At 37.3% G+C, this 25,862-nt stretch overlaps 1 protein-coding gene across 1 annotated transcript; it reads right to left on the reverse strand.

Moving 5' to 3' along the window:
• Positions 1-6,645: 6,645 nt before the first annotated feature.
• LOC117655587 (dual specificity protein kinase CLK4) lies at positions 6,646-23,746 on the reverse strand. Its single transcript, XM_087887486.1, has 13 exons — positions 22,347-23,746; positions 15,753-15,895; positions 13,436-13,658; positions 12,258-12,348; positions 11,826-11,892; positions 10,394-10,510; positions 10,132-10,298; positions 9,945-10,039; positions 9,570-9,699; positions 9,367-9,449; positions 8,473-8,552; positions 7,072-7,159; positions 6,646-6,988 (listed from the first exon to the last, which is right to left on the reverse strand). The coding sequence occupies exons 2-13, from the start codon at positions 15,893-15,895 to the stop codon at positions 6,848-6,850; spliced, it is 1,425 nt and encodes a 474-aa protein (XP_087743612.1). The 5' UTR covers positions 22,347-23,746; the 3' UTR covers positions 6,646-6,847.
• Between the last annotated feature and the right edge of the window lie 2,116 nt (positions 23,747-25,862).

Genomic DNA, 25,862 nt, shown 5'->3' on the forward strand with positions numbered 1-25,862 from the left:
TAGCATGTTTTGTGACTGCTAGTTGAGGTAAAATTTGGGAGAATGTCCTTCTTCTTGTGCCATATCCATCATCGGACGTTGGCAATCATGTTGCATATCCTATTTTTATCAACAGCCGCATGAAAAAGTGCTGCTGAGTTTTGTCCAAACCAGTCCCTTCGATTTTGAAGCCATGATGTTCTTCTTCTGCCTGGACCACAGCATACTTTCAAAAATTGCAAAAATGGTCAATTACTCCAAAAAACTGCCCATCATTTTCTAATTTATCTTCCCTATTACTATTGTTTTTAGCATCTGTTAGTGCCATCATACATTCTTATGCAGTCTTTCAATCTGCCTTCTATGCATTCACTCTTAATGAGTTAAATTGGGGGGGGGATCTTTCCTTTTACTTACTAAAATAACAAGATTCTAATTCTAACCTGACTATAGGCTTCATATAATCAGTTCAAATTGCAATTAAGCACCCATGAGTTTAATATGCATGCATTAAAGTTTATAATTTTGTTGGTTCAGAAATTATAAATTGATGTAATTACCATTAGCTTATAATGCCCCCTACTGGAACTTGCTTACTTTGTTAATTTGAGACATTAAAACAATCTGTCTATTCCATACACATTTAATAGTCCCATCGGTGAGACTTAACAATATATTTAAAATACATTTACACTGATATAGTACCCTGCTGAATTGTCATTATTCATTTTTACAGCACAAACTTTGTTATTTCTACTTTAAGTAGAAACTAATATTCTTAATTATATGTCCTCTTAAACTTAAGAGATAAAATTCAGTGTTAAACATTGTTAGCTTGGTTTTGGCATGTGTTATATAAATCTAGGCAATTGTGGTTTATTCAATAAAGCTTCAGAAGTTTTATTCTTAAGTTTAAGAATTTAGAATCCAACTTCAGACCCAAAAACAAGATCCATTGACTACACTGTAATGCAGTTTGTGCTGTAGGACTGTAACATACTTTAGTTTCAAAAAATTGCACTTGATTATGTTAAGCCTCTTTTTCTCTAGTTATTCCTTTATCCTTGTTTATTCCTTAAGTTTGTTTATCTGGGTTGATGCAGTTTTGGGAATTTAAAACTCTTGTTATTTTGGTTGCTCCTAATAAAGGTATTGGCCGACTATGGTTCTTCAAATGCAATAAAAAACATTCACAAAAGAAATTATACATTAGTAGTAGAGCATCTTTGCTATTTATTCTGGATGGGCTGTATTTATCCTGGATGGGATATCTTAGATTGCTAAGAGTGTTTTTCCCTTTCTTAAAAAAAAAAATAAAACTGCTCTGGAGAATTGAGGAATTGGACTCATTTGGATGGCTGAGGAATGTTGCAAGCAGGAAGGAGAAAGAATATACATGATTGTTTCAGTTTTCTGCATACCAGGTCTGTAAAAATGATATACTTTAAATACTAATTAACTTTGTTTCTATACCTGCCAGTGTCTTGTTTGTTATTCAGTGACCTTGCCACTAAATTTCAAATATTTCTATCTCACTGTTCAATATTTTTGTCAGGAGCAGGGCAAAGTTCTTGTGACCTGGGAGCTGCTGTATCTTGCTTTCTTGTTATTCACTTAAATGATAACATAGTAGATTTCCAGAGTAGGTATAGAAATTCCATTTCTGTATACTCAAGCAATATCTCCACACTAGGAGATCTTGTGTCACTCCTACCAGTTTATTATTTCAGTAGTTGGGCAATTGACCAGCTGATAAATGGAACTGACAAATATTCTTTTAAAAAATTCTAATTTTCTATATAACCGAAGACTTTTCAAATATTAGTACTTGCACTACAGAAAAAAAATCACTTTTTATAAATATGTATTTTCCTAATATTTCAGACAGGTTAAGATCTAGTGTAGTTCTCAATAACCCAATAATTTTAAGATAAATCAGAGTATAATTAACAGCAAATCTATGTGCCCTCCATTTTTGGTCCATTACTCCTATATATCCAGTGACCATGGATTATGGGACTTGTAATCCAAAACATTTGGAAAAATCATGTTAGTAGTGTTAAGATTTCTTCCTATTCAGACCTAACAGCCTCCATATACCAGGTCAGGACTTCCACTGCATCTGCCCAGGACGGAGATTTACATCTAGGTATCATCAGCATGTTGATGTAACCTCACCTTGTATCAATGGATGAAGATGCTAAAATTGGATACTTCTAACTTAAATATGAACTGTTGTAATAATCACTAACCTTGTAACCAGTTATTGAACTCAAAGCACGATTAGTAATCATGTTGTAGAAATTAAATAGAAAAGCAGCATTTCAATAAAATATGTAAAATTGTAAATTATTTACCAATACCCTAGCAAGTCATAGCAATCACAGAATGATAATCATTGTCCTTTGTCGATGAAGAGCCATTTAAATAGGCATTTTTAATGAAAAAGTGATCTGTTAATATAAAAGTGACTACCATATTTTTTGCAGTATAAGATGCACCGGACCATAAGACACACATTACCTTTAGAGGAGGAAAACAAGAAAAAAAAAATCTGCCTCTACCTCCCAGCATCCATCCGGTATTCATCTGGCTAGCATCCTTGCAGCAAACAGCCTGGTCAGCTTCAGTACGTTATCGCAGCCACAGCAATGGCTCGTCAGGGCTCTGTCCATTGCGTCCACCAGTCAACTTATCTGAGCTGCTGCCGCTGCCAGGAAACACTGCAGCCTTCCCTGCTGATTGGTGGTTGGATCGGCCTCCCGGAATACCGCCGATCAGCTGTTCTAGGCAGTGGGGATCACCACCACTGATCACCGCCTATTGTCGCTGCTGCCATTCAGCTGCGGCGGCGAGCATTATCGCCTAGAACAGCCGATCAGTGGTATTCCAGGAAGCCGATCCAACCACCAATCGGCTGCTTGGCAGTGAAGGCTCCGGTGTTCCCTGGCGGCAGCGAACAGCAGCAGCAGTTACAGGCAGCAGCGGTGACAAGTGACACCAACCCCCCTCTCCCACTGCAATATTCGCTCTAAGATGCACAGACATTTCCACTCACTTTTGGGGAGGGGGAAGTGCGTCTTATAGTGTGAAAAATACGGTAAATAGATCTCCTTTGTAGCAGTATTTCTTATACCTTACTTGAATCAGTAATTTCCCTATTTTCAAAGCTGATTGCCTGTTCATCCCCTATTAGCAAATTGTGATGAGTGGTACTTGACTTTATTATACACAAATGTCCAACCCATTTCAGTCCTTTTAATAGCATAGAAGTTCCACAACTTCCTCTGTTCTGATCTTTTCATCTTAACTCCCAGAAATACTAATTGCCAGTTCTTCACTGTTTATAAAGTTACTTTAAAAACATCAACACTAACATTGAATTTTGGAAGAAAATAAATGCTTGACTGCCATAATGAACGGCAGTCAGTATCATATGAACTGGAACTGGAAACTCTTCACTCCCTAGTTCCCTCTGCAGGCATCTCATAATCTGCTACAGAATGTCAGGAGCACTATAAGACAATTTACAGAAAGGGAGAATTGTGACTTTTCCTGTCTATTAGCAAAATCATTTCCATGAAAGCAAACAATTGGATTTTTCATCATCAAAGAATTCCAGATGTCCAAAATGCAAATCTACTGTGCTTGTGTAAAATCCCTCAAAAAATACAGTATACAGAATAATTAAAAATACACTTCTGAACTGGCAAGGAAAGATGAAAAATATTGAGCCGACTCATGTAAATTAGGTATTTAAGATAAGGAAATAAGGGGTAAATGCTTTTATTAATCACACATCTCCAAAAATTTATAAAGTGAATTGCTAGGGAGCTTTCATTTCTTCTGAAATCTGAACTTCTTTGTACCATTCTGCTTGAATAGTTTGCCAGAGGAAGGAGGGAAAAAAAGATGAATGGGAGATAAAATGTGGGCTGTTGGCCAAAGCATGTAGTTATACGAATGCCTCATGAAATTGCTATAAATGCTGTAATGACTTATGAACATTAAAAGTGGAAGCAGACAACATAATTAACCTGGAATTTCTGGCAGCATACAGTATGTGACATTGATAATAATTGATGGTCAGCTGAATAGAGTTATTTCCAATTAATCGGACTCAGCATTTTGTTTTGTTACATTTTTGGATGACCTTGGTTCAGTCTCTCTTTATAATTACTAGTGGTGTGAGAATGAAATGGGAAGTACCCCAACTGAATTATTTAGATCAAGAACAGTATCAAAATACAGTAAACACTTTTTCTATGGTTATAATAAAACCATTCAAAAAGTAACATAGCTATGTTAAAAAGGCCTTCACAAAAATTCAAATGGTTTTACAGATCTTAATATTATATTCTTAAGTTTCTTCGAAAACAACAGAAAGAGGGTTTGCCATGATCATCTTCAAATATGATTTTGGAGTTTCTTGATGCAGGTAGCCTGGCTTCCCTCATGTCCCTTCTTCCTGTTATAGATTGCCTATAACATCAACTGTATTCTTTCATCATTAGCAGGAACCTATGCCAGTGTCCTTTTCAGAGTCCCTTAAGGTAGTAAGCCACTGGACTATGTCAAGGTCATGTGTCAGGCGGGGTGGGTTCTACTTACCTTTACTACTGGTTTGCAACGGGGCCACTCATGTGCTCTTCTGCGCATGCGCAGAAGCATTCTGATGATGTCAGGGTCGGAGCCTCCCTCCGATTTTACTACCGGTTCTATAGAACCAGTCCGAACTGGGGGCAACCCACCACTGGTGTCAGGGAAAAGTGGGCAGAGAGTGAAAAATGCAAGGATATCCTTTGAACCATAGCTTTGAATATGGCAAGTGAGAATACCAAGGACTGCAATGAGAACCAATCCATCAACATGGAACAAAAAAGACTGACTCGAGAATGATCAACAAGCCGAAATTTACATACTTTGGCATGCAAACATGTTTGGCAAGGTTCAGGTTAGCAGTGGAAGGGTAAGTGAATAGGTAGGTAGATGGACTGGATGACAAAGGCCTTGAATGAGTTGTAGATTATAATTGAAGATAGGCTGAGATAGAGAATGTTGGCCCACAATGAACCAACACTTAAGTGTTGAGACAACTTAATAGCATTCTAACAATTACTGCTTTTTCTATATCATGGGATTTCACTCATGAGTATAAAAACTAATCTAAACTATATTACGACTGCTAAATTATATTTTACTTCCAGGTATCAATTGCACATTAGAAAGTTACATCTCACTTTGGTATCAGAAAGTGGTTAAGGTTTATCTATACTCTCTTCTGTATCCCCACTATATCCCCCCAACAATCTACCCAACAAAAATATTTTTAAAATGTTAACCAAACATAATCATTAAAATAACTGAGTGTGGGTTGCTACCGGTTCACCCTGGGTTGGGTGAACTGGTAGCAGCGGTGGCAGCCTCTGCGCTCACAGCTGGATGCTTCTGTGCATGTGCAGAAGTGTTGCGCGCCCATGCGAGCGTGCCCATGAGGGAACTGGTAGCGACGGGTTTTGAAACCTACCCCTGAACTGAAATATAGGTAATCCTCAAGTTATGAATGTAATGGAACCTGCCAATTACATTTGTAACCCAAGAATTCATCGGAGTGAATCATGTAAACTCCCTGCTTTCACCCACACATTCGCAAATCAAATGCATGGGTCATTAAGTACACGAGGTATCTCAGGGTGGGGAAGGCCATTGTGGGGGGGAGGGTGCTAGTGATAGAATACCCTATCAAAGGACTCTCCCAACTGATACCTTATGCTTCCCACAATTGCTTCCCTGCCATCCTGCTACACTGGGTCTCACTTGCGAATATCTAGCGAGCTGTCTTTTCTCTGCCAGTTTGTGTCCCTCCCAGGCTCCATTTTTGGCAGCAAGGGATTTTTGCAGACAATCGGAACCTAGAGGAACACAATCACCCTCTAGTTTTCGGCAAACCTTTCCAAAAATCTTTGCTGGCAAGAACAGAGCCCGGGAGGGGCCAGCGCGTCCCTTCCGGGCTGTTTTTGGCAACAAAGGCTTTTTACAAAGACGATCAGAGCCTAGAAGGGAGATTGCAAGCTGAGCAGGGCGTGCTCGTACCCCTCTTCCTCTGCTCTGATCACTCTGCTTTTGGAGCACTGAGAGAAAGCAAAGAAACTGTGGCAGAGAGGCTGGAGAGGAGACAGCTCACTAGATCTTTGCAAGGTGAGTCTCCACAGGTCCAGTGCCTGTGGAGACCCGGTTATGGGGGTGGGGTGGGGTAGGGAATAGGCAGGACAAATGTTGCAGTGCCTCTGCGGTCGTTCGCAAGGGTAAATGACTGCTGTGGTACTGCAATATTCGTAACTGTTGTCATAAGTACTTGGGTGGGTGGTGCTATGTCGTAACTTTGAACAGTCGCTAAGTGAACTGTCTTAATGTAAGAATTACCTGTAGTACTTTTTGCAATATAGAGGTAATTAATCTAAGAATCACATAAAATATTGTAATATTTTAAAATGTAAGCCTCAATGTGAAAATTTGGAGAAGCAGGATAATTTTGAATTATCTTGTTAAATTATGTTCTTGAAATATTGACTGTCCTCTGAAAACTCTTGCTCCTAATGTCACCATTGTTTAACAGTTTCCAAGTCCATTATTGCCTGCATCTTTAACTCAAAAAAGTACAATCACTTGTAAAAATGTTCCTTTAATGTTTACATGATAACATCCATGATCAGCTGTAACTGTTCAACCAGATAATACAGGAGCATCAGTATAGACACGTAACGGTTATATTTACAGAAACAACTGTACAAATTAATTTATTATTTACAACATCTCACAACAGATGTTGACAGACCTAGTCCATTTCCTTTAAGGAAGACAAGAAAAGCTATCTAGCTTTTAGGGAATCAAAGAAGTGATGCTGCAAGGCTTCATCTAGAGTTATTCTGTTGGCTGGGTCATATTCTAACATCTTGCGGATGAGATCAAAAAGGTTCTCATGGTCTTTATCATGACAATGCATAAATTCCTAGGGAAAAGAGAGAAAAGCTGACTTTTAAAAATTCTCTTAGGACGTCAGCATTAAATGGAGCAAGAATCCCCCCCCCTTACCTTTAGTGGTTTGCATCGTCTCCTAACATAACGGCCTGCAGAGCTTTGTTCATCCCAGTCCAGTTGGTTATGATGAAAGTAACATTTCCTATATATAAAAAGGCTAACTATAACTTGCCAATCTTCATTTTTGGGCTAGCAGTATGACTGTGCAGTTTACAAATATAATTTATTAATTCATAAGTAAATACATAAATGCTTCATTTTCTTTCAGTATTTATAATACCCTTAATACAATCCTACCACATTAAATTCATTAAATTCATTTATACCCAAAGGATACATAAATATCTGTTTCGACTTCAGCCTTGCATGTAAGGCAGTAAAAGATGAGCGGCTACTCCTATGTGCTTACAAAATTTGTGAATTGTACAAAAAAGATGTACAAATCTATTAAAATTTGAAATGCATTATTTTGACCATACTAATTTTTTTCAAGTTTCTTCAAAAAAGTTTTTAGCTCAAAAACCACTGCTTTGAATGCAAAGGGCTTTCTGAAGTTGCTGAAACAATGAAGTCTGAACTTTGAATAATGCATTCTAAACTCAGCTCTTTTCAAATTCAAAATATTTCAAACACCTATATTTTCTCCTCTAAGTGCTCCTGTAGTCTTCCTTTTCTCAAGCTTCTTTCAGGGATATCTTTCCTTAATCTTTCTTCCTGATGCTTGTTTTTAGGGTTGCACATATGCTTCAGCTACTTTTCTCAACTAACATTAATTTGTCCATTAAAAAAAAACAGTCACCAATGCTACCCCTACTTTAATTCACAGCTAGTTATTTTGGTACCCAGCACCCAGAACAATTGCTGTGTGTTTTAACTTGGAAATAAAAATTCCCAAGAACATTTATTTATTTGTTAAATTCATTTGCCACCTATCTTGCCCTATTGGCAGCAGTTGGAGATATTTTTTTCTAAGCATGTAGTCTTAACATTGGAAAAGAAAGGAAACTTTGCTCTGCCCAAGAACGTTTCTAACAATACATTTTAGTATATGATAAATGGAACGGATTAAGAATTCTATCTTTCAGGGGCAGCCTTCTTCAATCTGTTTGGCTGCAACTCACAAATCTTAAGTTGGGATGGTTTAGGAAAAACGTATTTTTGCTGCTCTTGCAATCTTAATTTATTTGATGCAACAAGCCAGGGATTGGATGTGGCAATAAAACATTCATTCCTACTTGGTTTTCTTTGCTCATGCAATGAGAAAACGAAGCCCAGGAAAATGGGTCGTATCCACAAACATGCAGTTTATTTGCATCAAACCAGACAAAAGAATCACAGTTTATGAACCTATGCAAATATTACCAGCATAACAGATTTTTATCTCTCCCCCCCCAAAAAAAGCTTTCTTTGAATCTTTTTTGTAAAAGACATGTTCACAATTTAAAATAAGCATACCGTGATTTTTTAATCATGTGCACTGGTAAAGGCCCAAGTATCCTCTCCATCATTGCCAGGTGTTCCTTACTGTCATGTGTCTGCAAAAAACAAAAGCAGCCCAAAGAAATTAAGCATACACCAAAATGTAAACATTAACAATCAGAATATCTTTTGCCCACATCAGCAGGTTTCCACAGAAAAAGGACAACTGTTTAGTCTCCAATGTCTGGAACTTTGAACCATGCAAAAACATGGAATACAGTGTTCCTCAACTGTATATTTTATAAATAGTCTTTGCTGAATAATTGCCCTGTTTAGAGACCATTTAAAGATACAATGGTTCTGACAGAATCCCCATGGTTATGTTATCAAAATTTTTCAGACCATAGCAGTGACCTGTGACCACTACTTGCATGCTTCATAGTCCACTTCCAACAAGAGGTGACAATGAAGAAGACATTACTTACCAATGGAATTGTGGGTACCAAGTATGGTTGCTAAGCAATTATTACCTGTATTCAATGTGCACTTTTTTTTAGTGGTATGCATAACATTTTACATTCGGAATTCAGAGTGATTGTTTCGTTTTAGTAACCGATTGTTCTGAACTCTTTGTAAATGTTCCAACAGTCTTCTGACCATGCCAGAAATACTCAGAAATTGATTACTTCCAGAATAATAACCACAGCACTGAAGCATTTAGGTAAGGCTGGAACTATTCAGCCATACTATATTAAAGTAAGCAATTTTTGCCTCTAAATATGATTTATTTATTAAATATATATGCCACCCATCTCAGATGATATAAAGTTCCGATAAATAATCTTACCCACATTCCATAAGATTTCATTTCAAAGGAGATTCAATGTTCCATTTAACTCTAGAATTATAACTAAAAAGTTATATGCATACCTGGAAGACAGTGAAACCAAGATAATATTCAATCAAAATGCAGCCTATACTCCAGACATCACAGGGCTGAGACCAACCAAGTGCTGTAACACAATTCACAACATTCTGATTAATTCATGATACTCAGGTTGAAAAGAGGAAAGGATAGGAATAATAACACCATTCTTGTTATAAATGCATGTATGAAAAGGATTCTTACTAACCAAGTATAACTTCAGGTGCTCTATAATGACGTGTAGAGACTAAAGTGCTGTGATGTTCATTATCATATGTTGCACTACCAAAGTCTACAACTTTAATATCTGTGTTTTTCAGGGTCCGTTCATCTCGCCTCTGTAACAAAGTTTTAAAACTATAGTTGTATTTCTTGATCTCTTATAATTGAAATATATTGTGATCAAAGTAATAAACTTCTTAAATAACTCCATTGCTTCATGCAATGATTTTACTAATTGTGGTCTTACTAAATATTTTACAGAGGAATCTCATACTAAAAAAATGTTATGGCAATTGAATACATTGAACAGAATAAAAAATGCGTAGCAACCACCAAGAGAGAAGTGTGTTTTAACACTTACCATTTTACAATTGTACTTTACTATATAATCAGACTCTACAAATAAAATATTTTCAGGTTTTAGATCTGTATGAGTCAACTTATTATGATGCAAGACTGGAAAAAGAAAAAGAAATAGGAACTCAATACTTAAATTCCTGTATAGCATTTTAGATATAAATAATTCTTTAATTATTAAATATACTTACAGTTTATGGACTGACAAATCTGAAAAGCCATCTTCCTAATCAGTTCAATAGAAAATGGCAAAAAACTATTTTCTTTAATAAACTCATAAGTACTGAGTCCCAGGAGTTCAAATACAATGCAGACATGACCATGATGTTCAAACCATTCCAACATCTGTACACAACGACTAGGGAATAAAAACATGATCAAAACAAGGGATTAATAAAACAGTAAATTATTTATTTTTTAAAACATAGTATTAATGTTTCAATTTATACTTACAATGTACTACTAGGATCCAAGGTATTTAAATGCTCCAATACTTGTATTTCTGAACGAGCTGCTTCTCGATATCTACCAACACTTTTTACAATTTTTATAGCTACATGCATTTTTCTCCTAAGAAATAAAATACTGCAATTTAAGTACAGCCTTTTTCAAGCATTTAAGACAAATTCCTCTGTAACTTTTATTATCTGATACTTAGTAACTGATAGATGGGATCATATAATTCTAGCATGCCCTGATTCAGAAATAATATTAAAATATTGTACAACAGTTAACAAAAGTATAACTTTAGAACATTCTTTTCTTGTATGTAAATAATATTTGAAACCTTTTCGGATATTACAATCTGGTCATTTTGTACATATCACCATCAAACCCTACCGAAATAATACAAGAATGATTACATACTGATCAAGTCAAGATGTTGCACCCCCAAGACAAGGGTTGGCGGGGAAGAAAATTTATACTAATTTTGTAACTCGGCATTATTTCTTATAATGAACCGGAGTCTTCTAAAGCATTTGAGCAGTATTTTATGGAAGTTCAGCCAAAGGAAAAATAAGTTAACACTGTCTCCATATCTTCCAACTATGAGATCATATCATATTTTAATTTTTAAAGAAATCTAGCAATTTTCTCTTAAAAAATAGGATATAACAAGAAACAAAGTGGCAACTTAGTAGAAATTATTTTTTACATGCCTTTCAACAATCTGAATAAACATCTTCCTTACAATCACCAATCACCAAGACCATAAACATATAATCCAATAGTCTATTAAAATAATCAGTAAAAGGATTCAATGAAGGTGAGTTTGGCTTCATTGGCTGCTGTTTAATAACAGCAAATAAAAAAATAAAGAATTCCTAAGCTTGAAAATGCAAAGCTCAACATGTAAAGTTGAATTCAGCATAAATTAACAGAACCTCAAGTCCATAGCCTAGACTGCAGGCATTTATTAAGGCCCCTTAATAAATACCTGACCTCTCGTCTTGTTTGCCTTATGCTTTTTTAAAGTTTAATTCATTATTATGGACTAGTATTCTTGGTTGGATGTATCAACATAATAGTAAAGAGAATGGGTTTAAATAATATATTAAAAAGGCCAAAAACTACAAATGATTCAAATTAGTTTTAATAATAAGACAGTTAAGACTACATGTAGCTTGGGGTTGGCATGATGCGTTGTTAAGACTTTTCTGAGTTATGGTTTGAACTAAAAAAATGTGGTTATCATGCTAAGTTTACACCCTCAGTGCAGAAGATGCAGAAAAAAATAAATTATTATAGTTGGCTACCATATAATTATTTTTGAACTATTTTTCTGAAGTTTGACTTGCTTAAATTAATAGCATGTGCGGAAGGATTTCTACCATCATATAAACACATTTCAGTTAGTAATACTTTTGAGAAACAGGATACATACATGTGATGATCAATGCATTCTACAACTTTCCCAAAGGCGCCTTCTCCTAAAGTAGTGATAACTTCATCTAAAAAAAAGAAAAGAAATGAATTCCAGCTGTTATTGAACTAGCTGAATAAAGCTGAACACTATTAAGTCTATCATTATAACATTTACTGTCTGCTTCAGAATGTGTTATTTTTATTGGATAGGTGTCACAAAATAGTTATCTAGCTATCAATCTAACTTTAAGCTTTATTTACTGTTGTGTTTGTTTAAACAGCAATATTTAAGAGTACAGAAAAGAAAAGAAATAGAATACAAAGACAAAACAAAAGGTAAAAGAGAGCAATGAAGCTTTCTTAGCCCCGCCCCCACTTCTCATCTAACATACTATTCTAAACAGATGTGTTGCTGACATTTTTTTTAAAAGTGTTGAAAAATATTCTATACATCTTGCTCTTAGTACGTCTCCACTTTGACAGATCAGGTGACCCTCCTCATCATCCTCTACATTCCTGGATCTTTTCTTTCGATGGCTCTTCTGGAAACGGCACCAAGATCGTCCAGCCAATCAATATATCAGAGTGAATTCAGGGTAGATTACGCAATTCATTCAGCGGGGATATTCAGGCATTCAGTTACGCACCAGGCCACGAACAGTTGGCAGGAGCAATTTCAAATTCAGTCCCCAGAAATTCACAGGGCACAGTTTATGTTACAGAAGAAAAACATGGCAAGGAACAGATTTTCAGATAAATACTTAAAGTTGCAAGACAACAGAAACACAACACAATTTTGTCTCTTAAATTTTACATTACCAGAAGATTGAAACTAAGATTAAAATCTAAATTACATATGCTAGTTGAAAACAATTTTTTTGTCATTTTTATCTTTATAAAACAGGTCTGAACTTCTTGAATTTTTTTAAAAATGTAATTCGATTAATATTTATTGACATATTATTCATGCAACTATTTATATTCCATAATTAGACCAGCTAAAGAGAAAAGTATTAGTAAAATTTGTAAAATTCAGTGTAATATTCTGGTGATATACATCTGTAAGAACAAAGTCTTGCATCTCAACATTTTTAAATTTGAATGTATACAATAAAAGTACTTTTATTATTTGTAAAATATTCAGATCTTGCTAACTGTTGAAATGATTCGTTCTCTGATAATAAAATCATCCAATGCTTAATATTTGCTTGAAACTATTTCACAGAAACATGATGAATTCATTACAGACATTGTATTAAGAAACTAATTCCACTGAAACAGATCCATTTTAAAGAACAAGGAACAAGCTAGACAGGGTTGCTTCACTATGATGTAAGACTAATTCAAGTAAGGGTAAGACAGCTATTTTTATTTTTTGAGCTGCAAGACAAAAGGCAACAAATCCGAGTTTTCCTGTTTTGGACAAATTAAGCCAAATGAAAACTCAGATAGTTAACACCTTTCATTATAGTAGAATCTACATGCATACATACACCATCATATAGAAATAATAAAAATGAAATGCAGACTTCATATCAAATCTTCCAACTATATCCAGAGAATCTAATATTCTTCGAAGTAACCTAAAAACAATAATATATTTATTATTCTTTTTAAAAGCATACATACCGAATGTGAGCTGTTGCTGGGATTGTGTTTCTTATGCTTTCGTTTATGATTCTTTTTCCCACTTTGACCAGAAGATTTGATATAATGATGACAATGGCTCTTTTCATAATGTCTGTGATAATGCTTATGGTCATCTACGTCACAGAAGTCATTTCGATATTCCTCAACATATCTTCGGTCATGATGGTCTCTTTCATGTGTGGATGTATCATCCAAGTAGTTACTGAAAATATATTCACATTATTTCCCCATTTCAAAAAAGAAGTTAAAAACAAGTACATTTCATAAAGGTGTGCAAAATATTTCCATCCTGGCCTTTTTCAAATTCAAAATATTTCTTTCATGTTCAAAACAGCTATACCATGCTTGAGCATTCAAGCTTAAAATATTTCCAAAGGAATCAGAAGATCCTGTTTCGAATGTGAAACATCTGTTTCAAACTCAAAACAAATACAGTGATTCAATCAGATGAGCTGTTTTGAGTTTGAGATGGCTTGGATTTTAAATGTTCTGCACACCAGTAATATTTTCTATATTCTAATAAACTTTCAAAATGCACAATATTTTATTAGGATTCCTTTTTATTTAAAGTTCAGATGAAAAACATACTGTTTATTATAGAAATGAGAGTATTAAGCTCTTTAAGTAGAGAGCACCGATATGAAAGTTGTTACTATAGCAACTCAAAGTTCAAGGCATTAGTAAGAAAACAAAAAGCAGACATAATTGAAATTTCAATTACAATAATTACTATAATTATAAAAAAAGTCATAATCAATGAACTATCCCACCTGTATATGAGGATTGCTTATGCTGAGCAACATAAGAACTACTTAGATAATTCATTTCACCTGAGGATATTCTAAATCAGAGGTGTTAAACTCAGGGCCCGTGCGGGTCGGATGCGTCACACATATTATGCAGATCAATGTAAGGCTCATTTCAGTCCAACATTTTCATTCTCAATAGCAACCCAGATGTCCCTGTTGTTCTCACGAACAGAAGACAGATACATACTGCCTTCCTACCATTGTTCCCTTATATCATATATGGGAATGTTGTCCCAAACCTGGAAGTAAACTGAGTCTTCAACATTAGTAATCCCTAGTAAGCATGTTCTTTGTGAATGTATTCAATATCCTTTTAAAACCTTCCAGTGACTATCGTCATGTGATAATGAATTATGCAAACTGATTATGAATTATGTGAATTACTTGTTTGCTTATCCTTCCAGTGAGATTCATTAGGTAGCCCCTAGTCCTAATTTTGCTATGCAACTGCCTTTCAGCTGCTCAGTGCAGCAAGGCTGAAGTTTGCACTTTGAGGCGATGCTGTGGATTGACAGTTAAATTGAGGATGTTTTGACTGTTACTGTGGATAGTTAATTTTAGATGCTTTCCAAGACCTGGGAGAGGGAATGGGTAAGTGTGAGAAGGTAAAATTAATGGTGGAGAGAAAGAGTGGTTGTAGTTGGGCCTTAGGGAGTACTGAGTTTTACTGCTGCATAGCCTGTGCTATTTAACACTGTCTTTGGATTAGTAGTGAAATCTCCAGAAATGATAGTCTTTGGAGACTTTACCTGCTGACATATAGTTCAGGACCACCTAAAACATATACCTGATCCAAATCATTAGAGGATGCAGTATACAGAAATAGTCACGTGTTAGATCTAATTTTTATCTCAGGGTAGTCATAACATGATCTGAAGGTTCTATCAGTTCTGTTTCATGGCCAGACTGATTGTTTTTGGCTTGCTGGTGCTGTCTTACCCAGCCACCACCAGAAAGATGTTGTATTTATTGGTATAGGACCTTGAGTTAGAATCTGACTAGGCAGTCTCGTCATATTTGCTGAAGCATGGCCATGTCCTATTATTTGGGAATGCTTAATCCTGTGACAGTTGAGGAATATGGGACTGTTAACTTGGCTGCCTGTTAAATCCATTTCCCTTCTGGTTGGATATGTGAATGGTGAATTCATCCTGGCATGAGAGGATGCTTCCGCCTACCTTGATGATAGTGATACACCATCTGAAAAAGCTGGACCCTATGGTGGTAAACAATTAAATTTTTAAAAATTATATAAAATCTAGAACCAAAGAAATGGATAGCACAGGGATGAGCTTTTTTTATCCCATCAACTACTTCCAGTGGTAAGCAATGCCCAAGTCAACTGGAAAAGCCAAGTTTTAATACCCTTCCAGAAGGCCACAAAGGTGAGAGCAGTTCTCACCTCTTTAAACCTTATTTATAATGCTTAATTATTTATATCATTATTCTGTACCATATTTATAATTAAGAAAATTATAGTTAAGTACCTGTCTGCAGTTTTAAGTGATTTATAGCGTCTGTAATTTCGTTCACTACTATGAGACCTCTTCTTATGTTTTCGGCTATTTGTAGTTTTTTCTTCTCCTCTGTCATCTTCTTCATGATAACAAGCTTGTTTTGAGTGCTTCATCTTTTAAAAGAAATATATCAAGATAAAAGTATTACATGCTAGTTTAATGAAAATTTAAAACAAATTAAAAGCACAATCTGAAATTTAACGACAAAATGGACTATTATTTCAATAGGAGTTGATTTTATTTGAATATGGCAAATGAAAGTAAGGTTATATTCTAATTTCTATTTAGTGGAAATAAACCTCATTAGACAGTGAGATTTATTTCAGAGTTACAACAAACAGCAGTTTACAAAAAATATTTAAATCTGTAAATACAGAATCATTTATTTAAATGCAAGAGAATTTCTGCCCACTTATTGTATTTCCTACCATTCCTCATCACTTGAACCCAATATGCTATCTATCAAGGCAAAGAAACAGAATACATATTAAAAATATTTTAGGTTAGATTGTCTTAGGGCTGGAAACTTACTCCTTTCAAATCCCTTTCTCTACAATCTCTTCACTCTGAAAGTTGTAGTATGGGGGGAGGGGAAAGCAAGGAGTTTATGTGGGCAATTTCTCTTTGCTTGACCTTTCTTTCCTGCCCACTGAGGATTAGAAAAACTGGAGAGGAAGAGATTTCAAGACACTAAGCTGTCTGCTCTTCTACACATTGAAAGCAAATATGATCACACTGGCAATGAGACAGGATATATAGTAAGCTGTATATGTAGCACATCCATAGCTCCCAGCCCTGAACTATAAGCATGATCACACTGCTTTTGGGGTCATTCCATGTCAATTGGTCTGATTTCAGAAGTGTGTCCAACTAGACCATCAGAGATTTCGATGAAATTTTGTGTGAACATGCACACATGTCCCCAATGAACATTGGTAAAGTGTTATGTGTGCCGATGCAGTACTTGCGGAGATATAGGCATTTGTATGACCCCATACCCCAGCCTTCTACAGTATAACTGAGGTTCCAGGAACTTTGAGACATAATATCTCCGGCAATATTTTGTTGAGAGAAACAAAACATGGCCATCTTGTACAGCTTTTTGTGCTCTATTAAACAAAATAATAAAAACATTCTCATGAGCGATCTCCATGTAGATAATTTGGAGCAAAGCTGGCTGAAAATAGTGTGGCTCAAAAAAAGGTTAAAGTTTGGCTTTTATATCTCTGGAAGGAAAGGTATGATAAAGGTGAAACTTTGTGCGTAATAACTTAGCAACACAAGGTTTTCGAATATAAAATTTCATCCTCCTACTGTTTTCCAATAGCTTACAAATTGAGTGTAAAATTGACGTTTTTTATAAAAACGCCAAAAATAGGGTATTTTCAGCCCGCTTTTACAAAAACAGACCTTCTGGAAACTGTTAAATCATTCTCATTAGAAACAGCATGTTTCAACCCCCCTAAAAAAGTAGGATTGGTTTTTCATCGCTGACATATCAAGCCCTAACAATAGGGACAAAGTTTAGGACGTTGCTACATCACATGCATTGTTAGTTTTTCATCTTGTTTGTTTTATATAGACATCATTACTACTATTATATTGTGTTGGTCCATGGTGACATTGTCACTACCAGTTCAGGCATTTGAACCAGCAACCCCATCGCCATAGGGGGCAGGTCCAGTAGCTGTGCAATACCAGCCACGGGTGGGTTTCTTGGTTCAGGATCCCAAGCCTGTAGTTTGGCGTCTTCCCCAAAGTTCCAAAGCCTTGTGTGGATATCTGTCCGGTTCCCAAGCCGACAATTGGGCAGCTTATCCTAGGTTCCCAAACCTAAAGTGGGTATCTTATATACTTCCCAAGCCAAAGTCCGTACTGTTTGTATGAACTGCCAAATTCCAACGATTGCTTATTTATTATTGAATTTATGTGCCACATTCTTTAGCACCACTTCTGGAAATTGATACTGTCGACCTGATGATGTAACCAAAGGCCCTGGAAGCACACAAATAAGATGTGGTTCTGGAACCCAACATCATCTTGTCTTTCAGGCCAATAAAATGAATAAGCAGAGTCCATGCATGAATGTTACCATGCATCATTTTGTTCGATCGAAATTTCCACAACGTTACCTACACACCATTTTTTGTCATAAATGCAGGCAACATAACAACTGGGAAACATGTCGACCAATTTTAAATTTGCATCGACGGTATTGGATATTTTGGCCACAAAGTTAATCGTGTCATTTGAAACTTTGCTGACAGAAATTGAATTTGAATCAACTGGCACAAACTGGTGATGATCTCTTGTGCTAGCTATTGTGCTGCTAACTTTCCATCTTTCTTGCAGCATTCTGCTTTCTTCGATTTCTTCCTTCGGAACATATATATATATATTTAATTCCATGAATGTTTCTGTTGCAAAAGTTGAACAGATCTCTCAGTATTTAGTCAGCTGATGGTTGCTGGAGACTGCCTCGAACAGCCAAATATTTAGTCGTGCCACGAACTCCATCGCATGATGTGCCATGACTCGTGCTGAAAAAATTACATTCGGCCTCTATTTCGAAATCATGTTTGTGATTGCAGATAGATGAAATTTTTGTAATTTTTGTATTGCGCTACTGAACCATCTCTAAAGTAGTATATCCTTGTAATCTTAGTTTTAGTCGTCAAAAACTCAATCAACTTCCGAATGAACACGTGCATGGAAACTCTATCATGTTGCATATTATCAGAAATTATGCAACAGTTGACAATTTGCAGTGCACCATCTTTATGAACATAATAAGAGATGAATGGATGCACTGTGGCTTCCAAATTCTCCCAGTGAAAGCCTTGAGCAGCATCTTGGAGAACAAACGATTAATTCTCTGCAAAATCCATCAGTACAATCAGTTTGGTTTCTTTTAGCCGGCTTTCAATGACTTCAAATATTTGCTTTGATGTTTTGAAACGAAGTGGTGGCCAGTTTCCAAATTTTGCTAGCGAGTTTTTCAATGAAGCCGTCAACAGTGAGAACATTTGTTTCCAGCATTTCACGGACAGTATGAACCCATCGTTTGAATTCTATTGATTCTTCCGAATCCCAGTCCTCGAATATTTCATCCAAATGCGCTATCAGTGCTTCTTCACCAGGACAGTTTTTGCATCACTGCAACATACATTCTTTGGTGTTCAGATCATAAACTACCTTTCCCAAGACCAGCTTGTAGTCTTCTTTGGCACCTTGTAGAATAAGCTTAACATTTTGATGAATGGTGGACACGCAGGTGGAATGTGTGCCTGGCAGATGGAATGTGTGCCTGAGCACAGACGGTGACACACCACTTTGGTCTGAGTTCACAGAATTTGGAGAAACCAATTTCAGCACCATATTTGTTTCGATATGCCACATACAATTCTTTCAGATTGCACGTAGCAACCACTTTTGTTTGTGAACCTTGACGCCATCAAGACAAACGGAAACAGAATCCTTTTTGCCAGGGCACATCCCGCTAAATTCGTCATCCTCGAAGAGATCTCGAACTCTCGGCAATTTCCTTTGGCAGCGGTTTGCCAACTTTTGCATCTGATAGTGCACAAATGCCTATTTTTCTCGCTTTTTAACCATATATTCTGAAACGCCAAACATCTTTGCTGTCACAGATATCAACCAACTCTTTGGGGCCAAAGTCAATAATTGAACTTTCGTCGATCTATCGGATATTTTCATTTTCATTTTCATGTCTTCAATTAGGTCAGCATAATCCTGGCATGACTGGCATTCCTTAGAAGCAGACTCGCTAGTTTGCCCAATATCTTCAGCTGCTACTCCAGCAACTAATGTTATTTTGTGTGCTATCACTTTCTGCACACGTTCAACTTTTCATTTCAGATAGCCAATTTAATCCCTACTGCTCAACTTCTGAATTTTTAATGGAGAAGTCCCTAAATTGGTCAAACTTCTATTAACAGTGTCCAAAAATGTCCATATCGTAATTATCCGACAATGAAGAGTCTGCTATGCTTTGGATCATGGAAATGTATTTGGCTTTACACCTGGAACAAATCTTTTGACCCGGCTTCACATTTGTTTTTGCCACTTTTGTTAAATCATTGGACATGGCAGCCCATGTTTAGCTACGTTATTTTGTTTATTAAATGGGTTGCAGGACAACTTTTGCATCATGCCGTACTTTTTCAGATACATCACTTTGTGATGCAAGCAGATTTGGTCATCATCTGTGAGCTCAACCTCTGATTGCTGAGTAATTTTTCTTCAGTGGACAAACTGTGCACATAATGCAGCCCAATTTCATAGGAATAAAATGAACCATGGTGGCAAGTTGACGACAATTTTTCTCCAATAACGCATTTGGGCAAAGTAGGATTGCCAATTGACTCGTCGACATCCATTTTACATATTATGGAAATTTGCAATAATGTAAAGTGTATTACTGCAAAATCTGAAACACAGAAGTTACATAAGGTTCTAATGTTATGACACAAATATGACAACTATACCTGTACAGTTCAGAATCCTATAGCCGCAACATGTTAATGTGTGGCGTCACTAAAGTACTTACAGCACAGTTAACCGATCATTAGTGTAGAAGAACCGCTAGTAGACTAACAGATTCATATAGCATACAAGAAATGAATTACACACTTTAAACTCCAGCATAAATGAAATTACAACAGCACAATATAAAATAATGCATGCTGATGTACATAGCGTTGCCATAGCAATGTCCTTAACTTTGTCCCTATTGTTAGGGCTTGATATGTCAGCGATGAAAAACCAATCCTACTTTTTTTAGGGGGGTTGAAACATGCTGTTTCTAATGAGAATGATTTAACAGAGTTTCCAGAAGGTCTGTTTTTGTAAAAGTGGGCTGAAAATACCTATTTTTGGCGTTTTTATAAAAAACGTCAACTTTACACTCTTGTAAACTATTGGAAAACAGTAGGAGGATGAAATTTTATATTCGAAAACCTTGTGTTGCTAAGTTATTACGCACAAAATTTCACCTTTATCATACCTTTCCTTCCAGAGATATAAAAAGCCAAACTTTAACCTTTTTTTGAGCCACACTATTTTCAGCCAACTTTGCTCCAAATTATCTACATGGAGATCGCTCATGAGAATGTTTTTATTATTTTGTTTAATAGAGCACAAAAAGCTGTACAAGATGGCCATGTTTTGTTTCTCTCAACAAAATATTGCCGGAGATATTATGTCTCAAAGTTGCTGGAACCTCATTCATACTGTAGAAGGCTGCGGTATGGGGTCACACAAATGCCTGTATCTCCACAAGTACTGCATCAGCACACGTAATACTTTACCAATGTTCATTGGGGACATGTGTGCATGTTCACACAAAATTTCATTGAAATCCATGATGGTCAAGCAGGGACCCCCCCCCCCAGACCACTTGACATGGAATGGCATGTTCTGTAAACACAGCCATCATGGTTTATTCATAAACCATAGCTTAACATTGTTTGAATGCCATTAGTATCGTATCCCATTAAGGTTTGCTGTAATGTGTAAACTCACTGAAAATCAATGTTGTCTGCTCCTACTGTATATCTCATTACCTTTTGTTGAAGAGCATGTTCCAGCTTAAACTGGGAAAGAGGGGCAACAGGCATCCCTGACAATGCAATGCAACAAACAATAAGGAGCCTTGGTAGTACAGTGGTTTAATGCACCCTGTTATTAACACAGCTGCCTGCAATTTCTGCAGGTTCGAATCTTACCAGGCTCAAGGTTGACTCAGCCTTCCATCCTTTCTAAGGTAGGTTAAATGAGGACCCAATTTGTGGGGGCAATAAGCTGACTTTGTATAAATATACAAAAGTATGAAGGCTATTGCTTAACGCATTGTAAGCCGCCCTGAGTCTCCGGAGAAGGGCGGCATATAAATCAAATTAAAAAAATAATAAAAAAATAATAATAGCATATTAAGACAGTGACTGCTCAGCATCAAATGCAAGGATGCTCATTTTTAAACTGACTTTCTATTACCATCTTTTTTGTGGATCTGTTTTATTGGCAATTAGTGAAGTCCTAATGCAAAGAGGAGTGTATCTATCTCGATACTACACTCATTCGGCTATGATTATTCGATGCTTAAAGATACTTTATATGCAGTCATAAAAGGTGCAGTACATAGTTGACCACCCACTCCCATATTTAGCTCTCTAGCATCTCCAGATAAGCCTGAATAAACTGATTTCTCTACTCGCGGAATGGCTGCTGAGGCGTAATGTGGATCATACCGATATATCAAATCTAAATTTATATATTTAAATTTAAGTCACGTCGTTTGCTTTCTATTCTTTTAGCGTAAGAACTGCAACAACGAACCTCAGGAAAAACATCGGGGTTGGGGTTGGGGAAACCTCTTTTGCTGCTGTGCAGGTAACGCAGGGGGGGAAATAAAAGAAATTTTGAAATTACACCAACTTTTATCGTCGATTTCCTCTCCCTCTCATTCCCCCAAACGGAGCTCCGAGTCTTTTTTTCCCTCCCAAACCGTGGAATCGTCCCAAAGACGCTCCTATTTACACCTACCTTTTTTCCCCTCCACAAAGGTGACCTTCCCGGACGCTTCCCGGCTACGAGCAGGTAGGAATATGACGGTTTTGGCCGTTATCAAATAGCCAAACAAACAAAATGGCGGCTTCCTTCCTCCCTCCCTCTGAATGACGTCACATACGCGAGGGCGGGAAGAAGGCTGCCGCTTTCACACCGGGATTCCTTTATAGATTGGCTGCGGCGTCCAGATTTTTGGTTTTTTAAAAAACTTTTGAGTGTCGTGGCGTGGAAGGCTGCTTGCCCCACCATTTAAATCGGGAACTTTTAGAGCAGAACTTCAGAAAATGCGACTGTGGGGAAAGGTAGCAGCGCTTTTGTCACCACAGCCTGAAAGTGGAGGGGAGAAAGGTAGAAAATGAGCGTGGAATTGTATCGACATCAAGGGTATCCAAACTTGGGTCTCTTGCGATTTCGACTCCCAGAATTCGCCGATGTGAAATTTATTTCTTTATATTCCGCCTTTTATTTAGTTTTTATAAATAATTCCAGGCGGAGGCAAACTTCAAGCGTTTCTAAATCTTTCTCCCGGGATCTTGAATGGGTGTTTATATCAGTGCTTCTGCAGCCAAGAAAAAGGATAATCGGCCTTCTCCGTGGAAATGAATACTGAATGCGACGGGAGTGGGGGAGAAGGGGGTCGGCGGCAGCAGCGCTGTCTTCCATAGTCCTGCGCGCCCAATTTGTCTCGTTAAAAGCGGCTTCATTAAGGTTTCTTTAAAAAAAAACACCCCATAATAAATGGTTCCAAAGTATCCTCTTGGACAGCCACCTGTCTGAAATGCTAGGGTCTCCTGCTTGAGCGGGGGGGGGGGGTGTTGGACTAGAAGACCTCCAAGGTCCCTTCCAGTTCTATTCTGATTGATATCCACTGCGGGGCAGTCGCAAAGCAATGGCCTTCAAACCCACCCACCCCGCGCTTTGTGAAGGTAACTGTAGTCTGAGAAGCATTTTAGAAGATGAAGGTGTAATCCTCGCTCCACATCAGAGAGGAACCTGGATTACAAAAAAGTATTAGGCTGAGAGTTTAATTTGTTATTGCTTTTAAATTGGCGTAGGGTCTCCTGGTGTGGGGGGGTGGACTAGATGACCTACAAGGTCCCTTCCAACTGTTACTCTGTAAAACTAGGCTACCCTAAAGAGATGTTAAAAAGTTCTCAAGTAAGACACCCTAAAATCCAAACTAAGCTGTATCGTGCATTATAGCTCTCACTTTTGCTTCAGAAGAACGCCGCTTTCCCTCAGAGCCAATCCTAAAAAAACCCGGCGAGCTTAATGTACAATAATTTCTCTCCAAAGTTTCCCTTGTAAGATAACTAAAAAGACGCGTGTCTTTCCCTCCACGGTCCACGTCGTCTGACTTCTCCAGAGTAAGGCGCTGTAAAAACGGAGGCTCCGCCCACATATTGCCTGGAGGAGGGAGGGGTTGGGTGCGGAGATTATGACGTCGGAAGCAGCGATTGGTTAATTTTTGTGGCTTGCCACAAATAGTTCTCTGCGCCGCGTGTTTGGGTTGATGTTTCTGTTATGTTCAGGGGCGGTGACAACGTCGCTCTGCTGATTGTAGCTGTGAAATAAATTATTTGTACGTGTGATTGTTTCCAGGGATCATGGAACTCTGGAAAGATGGATGCCGCTTTGCCACCAGCGTAACTGTTTCCCAGTTTTCCCAGCTGGTGGCAAAGCGTAACTGGGAAACGGGCTTTTTAAAAGACCTTGCAGAGTGTTCTTCTGGATTGAAAACGCGGAGGCAACACGTGGACGGGTAGCATGCCATAACGTACTTCCCGCATAGGAACCGCAGTACTTTACTTAAAAGCGTTCTTCTAATTTAGTAGAAAATAGAGGAAAAGAAAGGAGGGCTATGCATAAGCAGTTTTTTTTTTTTATGGAGTTCTTTACAGTAATCTCCAAAATGTCATTCCAATTGTACTAAGAAAAAAAACAAGGCCAAGAAATTAAAAGAATTTTGTTTTTCCTGGATGCTCAGATGAAGGTGGATCTGGCTTGTGTGCCAGCGGAATCACTGATGCAATAATTGATCTTGGAAGGGATGCTGGAAATTCTGTAGCTTTTGATCTTGAGAGACATTAAAATTCACATCGAAGCCATGTAAAAAGTGTGGTTAAGACTTCAATGGCTTCATACAGATTGTTTCTGAATTTCCGTATGGAATTGGTTATATCTTTATTGTTATATAGAATAGAATTCTTTATTGGCCAAGTGTGATAGGGCACGCAAGGAATTTGTCTTTGATGCATGCGCTCTCAATGTACATAAAAAAAACAAGATACATTCATCAAGAATCATAAGCTACAACACTTAATGATAGTCATAGGGTACTAATAAGCAATCAAATCATACTAGGAAGCAATATCAATATAAATCATAAGGATACAAGCAAAATTACAGTCATGCAGTCATAAGTGAGAGGAGATGGGTGATAGGAACAATGAGAGTCTAATGCAGCCTTAGTGAATAGTTTGACAGTGTTGAGGGAATTATTTGTTTAGCAGAGTGATGGTGTTCGGGAAAAACTCTTCTTGTGTCTAGTTGTCTTGGTGTGCGGTGCTCTACAGCATCATTTTGAGGGTAGGAGTGGAAACAATTTATGTCCAGGATGTGAGGGGTCTGTAAATATTTTCACAGCCCTCTTTTTGACTCAGTATACAGATCCTCAATGGAAGGCAGGTTGGTAGTAATTGTTTTTTCTGCAGTTCTAGTGATCCTCTGAAGTCTGTGTCTGTCTTGTTGGGTTGCAGAATCAAACTAGACAGTTATAGAAGTGCAGATGACAGACTCAACAATTCCTCTGTAGAACATGAATATGGAGTATGAATATAGAATATGGAGTCGGTTATATCTTTTCTTTTTTGTCCTGGAGGGAAAGTATTTATGGAGGCCCCAGAAGTGACATCCTTGCCATGGAAGGACTTTCAATTGGTTAAGACTGGATTGTTGCAATACATTTTCTCCTTTCGGAATAAAAGACCGATGCTCTCAGAGGCCTATCTGGTATTTCATATGTCAACTATGACAGCAATCAACCAGGATTCAGGAATCAGTTTCCTCTGCTGAAGAAACATCCCAAAGTCTCTCAAGGCACTTCATACAAGAACTTCCACGCATTATATCCCATCTTAAAAAAATAGTTTTATTGATTTCATATATATGAAGAAGATGAGAAAAAGCATTAACTACTAGAGCAGCGGTTCTCAACCTGGGGGTTGCGACCCCTTTGGGGGTCGAATGGCCATTTCACAGGGGTCGCCAAAGCTCTCTCTCGCCCCCCCCCACGCCTTCACTCACACTCACACTCACCCTCTGCCTCTGTTGGATCGACGTTCACTGTTCGCTTATCCTGCCCACTCCCAATCTATTGCTGCCTCCTGAGTCCCAGCTGATGGCTAGAGGGAAAAAAACTGTTTAAATTCTTGCCCTGGGCCTTCAAAGGGCCGCCCTACAGCTGATCAGTGTTAAAAGAAAACACATGAG

This window comes from Pantherophis guttatus, chromosome 2, assembly GCF_059756535.1.
Source record: "Pantherophis guttatus breed Tessera chromosome 2, ASM5975653v1, whole genome shotgun sequence".
Classification (NCBI taxonomy): domain Eukaryota; kingdom Metazoa; phylum Chordata; class Lepidosauria; order Squamata; family Colubridae; genus Pantherophis; species Pantherophis guttatus.

Excerpts from the sequence above, each read along its gene's own strand:
- LOC117655587 (XM_087887486.1), bottom strand. The coding sequence starts at position 15,895 with ATGAAGCACTCAAAACAAGCTTGTTATCATGAAGAAGATGACAGAGGA. Across the intron at positions 12,349-13,435 it reads CCAGCAACAGCTCACATTCG|AAGAGCCATCGAAAGAAAAG; the intron begins GTATGTATGCTT and ends TGCCGTTTCCAG. Across the intron at positions 6,989-7,071 it reads GACGATGCAAACCACTAAAG|GAATTTATGCATTGTCATGA; the intron begins GTAAGGGGGGGG and ends TCTTTTCCCTAG.